Genomic DNA, 8958 nt, shown 5'->3' with positions numbered 1-8958 from the left:
CACAACATTAGGGGTGTGAATTTAATAGGATTTCGTGTGTGTGAATAGTACACTGGAACAGCCATGTCAGAAGCTGGGGCTGTTTAGCTGGAAGCGATTTAGGTCCAATGTGGGGCAATGTCCTTTTGATGCGAGTGGGCTTGTTCCCCTCAATAGTCTCGGCGAAGGTGTTCAACACAGTTGGTCAATGCCCCCCTCGCGTCCCCCCTCCATCACCTCAGCGGACTGGGGCTACCGACAAAGGCCTTTATTACATTAACGGGCCATATGGGGGTTGGGTGGCATCACAGGGGATGCGCAGGCGCGAGCGGCTCGTGCTGCTCTCAGAGGCGTGGGCGCGAAGGGCTGAAGTCAGGCGAGGGAGGGAAGGACGCCGCTCGAGGGCTCTGGGTACGCGCCTGGGGAACGGAAGGGTGACGGGAGCGCGAGCCACGCCCGAAGTGGAAGGGGAACTTCCGCCCGCGAGCACACACCAGCCGGCCGGCGAGGAAAAAGAGAAGTCGAGGACAGAGCTCTTGTGGTCACGCCCACAAGGGGGGGAGGGGAATCCGGGCGACTCGAGCTGTGACGCATGACAGAGGGGCGGGTTCTGTGCGCGCGTCACGAACCGGTTCCCAGCATTCCCTGCGGCACCGGCTATATAACCGGCGTCCGGGCGGCTGGGCGGTCCCCATTCATTAGAATCGCCGGTGCTTGCTGACTTCACTGTACCTTCTGCCGCCAGCTTTAGTACTCGGGCTCGTCTCGCGTCCACCGCCATCACCATGCCTGGGTACGACATGGACAGAGGGTGAGCCTGGGGCCCTAGCCGGCGCTTGCCGCCGTTTTCGTCCGTACTTCTAGATCGACCGTTTAGCCGTGTAAAATGGCGGCGGGGGTGGGAGCCTTCTCCTTCAGCGCTCCATGGGCGGCGGGAGGGGCCGCTGTCTGTAGGGGGCCCGATCCCAGCAGGGGCCGGGGGAGGGGCGGGGCGGAGGTTAGTGACCCCCCGGGGGTTGGTGACCTAGTACCCGGCTAGGTACAATCGCTGCCCTGGAATCTGCCCTCGACGGTTGGGGTTATTCGGCACTGGGGTGGGGGGATTTGGGAGCTCGATTCCCCTTCGGGTTGGCGCCCCCCCGCCGCAGATTGCGCTGGAGGTGGGGTCCAGGTCTCCCGGCTGAGCGGCTTGGGGAGCGCCGGGCTGGCGGAATCGTGATTGGCGGGTCAACGGGTTGTACAGGCGCCTCTCCGGTGCCGGAGACCTCCGCGGGGCGGCTCCCCCCAGTCAGATGGCGTCCGGGGCTGAAGCCGGCCGGCTCCTGCTTTGTGTTGTGTAAGCGGATGTTAATGGCCGGCCCCGCCATGCGGTGACTGAGGGGAAATCAAAATGCCGGCTGCTGCTGCCTTTGTTCCTCCCCCTCCCCGCCCAGACTCTAAAATGGCAGCGGCTGGAAAATGTGGCGTAGACAGAAATGAGAAACAAAGGAAACGGCAGCGGCCGCTCCGCCATGTTCCCCCCGGGGGCGGAGGGCGCTCCCCCGCCTAGCCGGGATAGATGGGGACGGAGCTTGGCGTGGCAAATAAAGCTTAGTAGCGCCCGCTGTTCGGGGGGCGACATGGGAGGGGGGGGGGATGCGCCTGGCGGCTTAACGTGATTTGGGGTAGTGGTGGTGATTTTACCGACATTTTTGTCAAATGGGCCCCGGATGTGTATGAGCGTCTCAGTGGGGGTTTTATTTCGTTACCGAAATCGATGCCTTTGTTTAAAACAAAACAAAAAAAACTCCACAGCAACCCACTTACGGGAATGTTGTCTCTAGGTTTTATAACGCCCCACCCACGCACACACACCGGCTTTCTTCAGTCTCTGACGCACGCTGGGAGTGTCCCTTCTGTTACCAAGGCGTTTGGGCTGTCCTGTTTTTTTTTTAATCGTTTTGTTTGAGCACTTAGAAAATTATGAGGGCCTTTCAGTTTGGGATGTTAGGTATTTGGTAACTAGAGCACACCTGCTGCTGGGACCTTTGTGGTATTTACACTTAGAGTTTTGATTTCAAAGATCCCATGAAGTTAAATCCTTGAAAACATTGCCTCCTCAAATAGTTATAAACACAGACTAGGAATTTGATATATTGACAATCTTGGCATTGATCTGATGATATGGAAATGAGTTAATTGCCACATATGGGAACAAGTTAGAACTTTCAGAAATCTTCAAGGATAATTACTATTATTTTTTTCAGGTTTGGTGGTCCTCGTTTTGGAGGAAGCAGAGGTGGACCTCTATCTGGAAAGAAATTTGGAAACCCCGGAGAAAAACTTACAAAAAAGAAATGGAACCTAGATGAACTGCCCAAATTTGAGAAGAATTTTTATCAAGAGCATCCTGATGTAGTTAGACGCACTGTGGTATGTATCATGGCTGTTCTTTGCCTCATTAAACTTGGTGTGCTTTTTACTTGGTAATTTATTGATTGTGGGACATGGATCAATGAGTGAATTGCAGGTTTGCTGTAGATTTCTTTAAAAGCGTAAATATTTGTTTTGCAGCAAGAGGTTGAACAGTACAGAGCAAGCAAAGAAGTTACAGTGAAGGGCCATACCTGTCCAAAACCACTTATAAATTTCTATGAAGCTAACTTTCCTGGTAAGTACACCAGTATACCAAGGGGTCACTCAGACTTCATGAATACAAACAATAGCTAATTCATTCTTTCTCTTTTGCAGCAAATGTTATGGAAGTAATTCAGGCACAGAATTTCACTGAACCAACTGCTATTCAAGCACAAGGATGGCCTGTTGCTTTGAGCGGACTGGATATGGTTGGAGTAGCACAGACTGGATCAGGAAAAACCCTGTCTGTAAGTTGTGACTTTAAACCTGGGAATGTAGTTACTTTACAAAGTTGAGGTTATGTATTGCTAATACGCTTATCTGTAAATCCAGTTTCCTATCTGAAATACTGGGAAATGCATGTATTAACAGAAGGTTTTCTTTGTTTTCAAACAGTACTTGTTGCCTGCCATAGTGCATATAAATCATCAGCCATTCCTAGAGCGAGGAGATGGACCTATTGTGAGTATGAGACTGGTCTCTCTCTTCTCTTCTCTCCCCCCCCTTTCAAGAGGAATGTTATGTTAAAAGCACAGATGGGTAGGGGGAAAGTGTTGTTGAATGAGTAGAAAAATTAGGCATTTGCTGGTCATCAGTTTAATATTTTAGCTGTCCACCAGGTTTTGGTGCATTGCATAGACCCTGTCCTCCATTAAGGCTTTGTCAAATTCAACCAGAGTAGAACTTCCAGTATTTCTATTGGAATTATGCGTCTCAAAATGGGAATATTGGCTTGAGGACACCTATATCTCAATGTCTGGCTTTGAGGATATTTTGCTGAAGGCAAAGCCCACAGGGGGTAACTGGCAGCAAAACCCAAAAGGGCCTAGTATTAAGCCCAAAAGGGCCTAGTATTAAGCTTTTTAAAGTGCTGCAGGGAGACAATCCTAGTCCTAGGTTTCTAAAAGATTTAGGGTAATAAGTAAAACTTCCTTGGTTACCTTTGCCTCCATAGGCAACATAGAACTTCGAATCTTGTAACTTTAAGAGAAAATTAAACTAGATTTGACAAATTGAAAGACTGCACATGCTTACTTACCTTGATGGAGTGCTAATTTGATATTGACAATGTTTACAGTGTCTGGTGTTGGCACCAACTCGAGAACTGGCTCAACAGGTGCAGCAAGTGGCTGCTGAATATAGCAGAGCATGTCGTTTGAAGTCTACTTGTATTTATGGAGGCGCTCCAAAGGGACCACAAATTCGTGATTTAGAAAGAGGTATGAATAAAGTTGTTACCATGTAGACATGGGCAGTGTGGAAAACGTTCTCAGATGTGCTAATCTCAGTGTGCTTGGTCTAAGGTGTGGAAATCTGCATTGCAACACCTGGAAGACTCATAGACTTTTTAGAAGCTGGAAAGACCAATCTCAGGAGATGTACTTACCTTGTACTTGATGAAGCTGACAGAATGCTTGACATGGGATTTGAACCTCAGATCAGAAAAATAGTAGATCAGATAAGGGTAAGTAGAAGTCATGTTCCAATCTTTAGTTAACCAAAATTTATGTAGTTTAAAATTGCACACAAAAATGAAGTATTGGGGGGTAGCCGTGTTAGTCTGTATCCACAAAAACAACAAGGAGTCCAGTGGCACCTTAAAGACTAACAGATTTATTTGGGCATAAGCTTTCGTGGGTAAAAAAACTCACTACTTCAAACACAAAAATGAAGGTGCCTACATATATCAAATCACAATTCTTGCAACCATCATATTTCTCCTATCCTTTGAATTATGTCCAGTTCAATTATAGTAACATTTGTTGGACTGGATCTATCCTGTTAACTCTGTAGCTGGGTGCAGTATTTTGCTATGTGGTTCAACTATACTGTTCTGCTTGTGTGGTTCAAGTTAATAAACAGTTTTAATGTTTCTTCAGCCTGACCGGCAAACTCTAATGTGGAGTGCAACATGGCCCAAAGAAGTTCGACAACTTGCTGAAGATTTCTTGAAAGAATATGTACACATCAACATTGGGGCATTGGAACTAAGTGCGAACCACAACATTCTTCAAATTGTGGATGTCTGTCATGATGTAGAGAAGGATGACAAGTATGTAGTCACTTGAGAACTTGTTTGTGCTCCCAAAGCAGGGTGGGGGTGTGAAAACATTAATGTAAGTCAGATCTCTTCATGGGGGTCTACTAAATGAATAGAACTAAAATTGTTCAGTGGGGTTTTCCTTTGATTCTATTTATTTAGCTTTGTGTGATTTTTGAAGTTGTTTAATGCTAAGCATCTTAAGGTTAAGAACTGGGTCTTAATTTATTTGAAGTCAAATTGACTCCTTAATAGCAGTACTAAAGAAACTATGCTAGTTTTGGGTATCGCCTTGAGTTGCTGTTTTGATGAACTAATTTTTCTTGCAAAAGACTTATTCGGTTGATGGAAGAAATTATGAGTGAGAAAGAAAACAAAACCATTGTGTTCGTGGAAACCAAAAGACGATGTGATGATCTTACCAGAAAAATGAGAAGAGATGGGTATGTTTCCTCTCCAAAATTTTTGTTTTTTACCTTTTTAGATTTCACTATGTAGCTTAGTTACTCCAGGCTAGCTTCCCTCAGTCCACAATTCACTGACCAGTGTACATATAACACTCTTCATAGTGATGAACTAAAAAATCAATCTAGTATTAAATGTTAAGTGAATCGTGCATCCAGCAAGATAATCTTTCATAATTGGTGCAGTATAAATTCATTAAATATCTTTAATGTCCATTTAGGGGTTTGCAGTTGGTCTAGTTAAAAGCATAAATATATAATGTAACTGGTGGAAGCTTACTAAAATGTTTGTCAAACTGTGTCCTGATTTGTATATGTATAACATCTTGATGAGGTTAGTCATTCAATTTAAATATGCTTTCAGGTGGCCAGCAATGGGTATCCACGGTGACAAAAGCCAGCAGGAGCGAGACTGGGTTCTAAATGGTAAGTGTGACTCCTAAACTACTGTTGGCACTTTCAGATTTAAAAATCTGACCAAGAATATAGATAGATTGACCAGACTGTGTTCTGTTACAGAATTCAAACATGGAAAAGCTCCTATCCTGATTGCTACAGATGTTGCATCCAGAGGTCTAGGTTAGTACAACTCCTCTAATGCCAGTTGCCAAACATTTAAAGAAAGTTCATTGCTTTCTTTAACCTCTGCATTTTTCTAAGTTTTTTTCACATAAAGGTGCAGTCTTTGTGGCAAGGCCTAGGCATGACAATCGGAGGACTCGAGGGGGATGGAGGACTAGTGGAAATGATCGGCTGGCTGCTTCCAGTCGAATAGAGAGGTGACAGCTGAGAGCATTGTGTGCCAGTAATCTTCAAAAGGCAAAGACCATCTTTTAAACTACTATCCCATAAACTGTTCTCTCATGAAACAGCAGTTTTTATTCACAGTTCACTTTGCCCTGGTATTTCTTTTCTGTCCCATGCTTTGCATGATTGCCATGGTACAGTGTTGTTAACTTTGTGCGTACTGTTCGCTGTGATCTGTGGGTCTTTGAATTTCAGTGACTTTTTGCTGAAATGTCGAAGAAAATTATGAACTTCATTGTTCAATGAAATTCATTTCAACCTTGAAATGGAGAGAGCAGCTTTAAAATGTACTAAGCCTTGTACAAATTGGTGAGTACTGGCACATGAGATCTGAGAAAAAGTCCACCTCTCACTTTAGCAAGTGGGGTGGGAAAGCAGTGGCTTCTCCTTTTGAAAGTCAAAGTTCCTCCTTCACCTATACACCAGTCGTCATGTCGAGACCTGCCAGAGAGAGACACATTCTCAAGTGAACCCTGGCTTCTTGGAAGCGCTTGCCTAGACGAGACACAGTGCATAAAAACAACTTGGTGACTTTGGGGGACAGGTATGTTTTTCTTGCAGCTGCGGTTGAAAGGTCTTGGCAAGACAAGCAGTGTGGCCCATTTTTTTTGAGCTTCTGATGAGTGTGTATGTGAAGGACCTTGTGTGTTTTTACTGTAAGGTCCTCAAATGAGCACATGAAGAGGCTGCTGTGAGCTTTAGTGGCCCTACTGCAAGAAGCATTCAGAAGTCACTTGATGATTTGTAAGGGAACTCTTGAGTTGGGAATGACAAGCAAATGCATTCTCCTTTATGGTAAGGTTTTTAGGTCACTGGGTGGGTGATAAGATGGGTACAGATGGAGTGTGCATACTTTTTTCTCTTCCACAATATTCAAGCAAAAAGGATGATTCTAACAACATTCTTTGCAGCCATTAGCGTCTTAAAAATATAGTTGTCTAACGTTTATTTTTGATTTGGCTGTTGTGGTGTGCAAAACTTTGTACATTGCTTTTTGCCACACTGCAACACTTTACAGATGTGGAAGATGTGAAATTTGTCATCAATTATGACTACCCTAACTCCTCAGAGGACTATATCCACCGAATTGGACGAACTGCCCGCAGTACCAAAACAGGCACAGCCTACACATTCTTTACTCCTAACAATATAAAGCAAGTAAGCGACCTCATCTCTGTGCTTCGGGAGGCTAATCAAGCTATCAACCCCAAATTGCTTCAGTTGATTGAAGACAGAGGTTCAGGTAAATATTCCATTTACTACACTTTCTCCTCCCTCCTCCCCCCCCCGCCCCCCATCAGTGAATTCTTTTTTTTGTAGCCTGGTATGTAGCTTTAGACAAATGTTTACAACTTCACACTGCCTCCAGAGACCCTGAACTTGGGCAGAATAGTACCTTTTACTTCAGGAATGCATTAAAATGTCATGATCTTGCCAGTTAAAAGAAATGGGTTTCAAATCTGTTATACATGAATTGTACTGAAGCAGGAGCATTGTCAATTGTATGGAAAATAAAACTTTAATTGGCCCATGGCCATATTATACTACAGTAATCCACAGCAGACCACTGTCCCTTTGAAATCACCATCAAAGATCGGTGATAAACTCTAAAGGCTATATTCTTTCTTTGGCACCAAAGTTTACTCCATCTGCTACTATTAGCATTGGTGGAGAAAAATATGCTTGTCTGTACTACATAGTAGGCCCTTTATTCCCATCCTTCATTTCCTTCCCTGTTTCTTTCTGTACCTCTAAACATCCTTTGTGCAACCTCCCATTTCCCCCCCTGGACTTCATTATTGCTTTTCTAGTCAAACCACTTAATTTGATCATTGTAAGTGCTTATATTGGGGTTGTGTAGAGTTAACACCCTGAGATCAGTGTCAGGCAGTCTGCAGACCGGGAACGCATTTGTGTTTGCACTTAGTTCATGTTTGAAAGACAATGATGAGCTTAAACTCTTCAAATGAAAGTTGTGTATAGAAATCTGGATGCCTTGAAGTGCAGATACATTAAGTGGGAAAGGTACTTCCCTATAACATGGATATTGATGCTTGATTGGCAAATAACTCTTGAAGCCAGTATCTCATCTAGATTTTTTTTCCCCCCCTTCACAGGTCGTTCCCGAGGTGATCGACGTGACAGATATTCTGCGGGCAAAAGGGGTGGATTTGGTAGTTTTAGAGAGAGAGAGAATTTTGAGAGAACTTACGGTGCGGTAGGAAAGAGAGACTTTGGAGCAAAAGCCCAAAATGGTGGCTACAGTGCTCAAACCTACAGTAATGGAACTCCATTTGGAAATGGCTTTGCAGCTGCTGGCATGCAGGCTAGCTTCAGAGCTGCTGGTAATCCTGCAGGAGCTTACCAGAATGGTTATGATCAACAGTATGCAACTAACATTGCGACTATGCACAATGGTATGAACCAACAGCAGTATGCATATCCTGCCACTGGTGCTGCTCCTATGATAGGTTACCCAATGCCAGCAGGTTATACTCAATAACTTTAGAAGTATATTTAAATGTCTGTTTTTTTCATAATTGCTCTTTATATTGTGTGTTATCAAGACAGGATAGTTATTTAAGAAACTTACGGAAAATGCAGAAATGACTACAGTGCAGCAGTAATTATGGTGCACTTTTTCGCTATTTAAGTTGAATATTTCTCTACATTCCTGAAACAATTTTTAGTTTTTTGTACTAGAAAATGCAGGCAGTGTTTTCACCAAGTAAATGTACAGTGATTTGAAATACAGTAACAGAGGGCAGTGCATGGCCTTCCAATAAAGATATTTGAAGACTGAATTTTCTGTGAAATGGAAATGGTTTACGTCTTAAGTGCGCAACTTTACATCAGTGGAACATGATTAATGTTTTTCTATTAAATCCCAGAAAGAAGCTTACTGCATGTTTTATTTTATCCTCTCAATAACCATCTTAAATAACTTCATCTATTGCTAGAGAACCAGCTTATTGCATTCTAGTGTTGTGACTTCCTTTTACTGGTTATAAACACTCAAACTCTTTGGAGAACATTAGCTGAACTCTATTG

At 43.9% G+C, this 8958-nt stretch overlaps 1 protein-coding gene across 2 annotated transcripts; it reads left to right on the top strand.

Moving 5' to 3' along the window:
* Nucleotides 1–669: 669 nt before the first annotated feature.
* On the top strand, nucleotides 670–8707 carry DDX5 (DEAD-box helicase 5). Of its 2 annotated transcripts, none has more exons than XM_065415545.1 (13): nucleotides 670–772; nucleotides 2226–2391; nucleotides 2533–2629; nucleotides 2710–2843; nucleotides 2992–3057; nucleotides 3674–3815; nucleotides 3900–4060; nucleotides 4476–4648; nucleotides 4969–5079; nucleotides 5465–5526; nucleotides 5620–5679; nucleotides 6926–7150; nucleotides 8025–8707. In XM_065415545.1, exons 1-13 carry the CDS (start codon nucleotides 765–767, stop codon nucleotides 8408–8410), a joined length of 1791 nt encoding a protein of 596 aa, XP_065271617.1. In that variant the 5' UTR covers nucleotides 670–764; the 3' UTR covers nucleotides 8411–8707. The 2 variants fall into 2 exon arrangements, with proteins under 2 accessions (XP_065271617.1, XP_065271616.1); XM_065415544.1 differs by having other exon boundaries at nucleotides 670–790.
* Nucleotides 8708–8958: the final 251 nt, after the last annotated feature.

Source organism: Emys orbicularis, chromosome 13 (assembly GCF_028017835.1).
Source record: "Emys orbicularis isolate rEmyOrb1 chromosome 13, rEmyOrb1.hap1, whole genome shotgun sequence".
NCBI lineage: Eukaryota > Metazoa > Chordata > Testudines > Emydidae > Emys > Emys orbicularis.
This window is presented reverse-complemented; position numbering and strand designations above follow the sequence as displayed.

Excerpts from the sequence above, each read along its gene's own strand:
- DDX5 (XM_065415544.1), top strand. The coding sequence starts at position 765 with ATGCCTGGGTACGACATGGACAGAGG. Across the intron at positions 791-2,225 it reads GGGTACGACATGGACAGAGG|GTTTGGTGGTCCTCGTTTTG; the intron begins GTGAGCCTGGGG and ends TATTTTTTTCAG. Across the intron at positions 3,058-3,673 it reads AGCGAGGAGATGGACCTATT|TGTCTGGTGTTGGCACCAAC; the intron begins GTGAGTATGAGA and ends CAATGTTTACAG.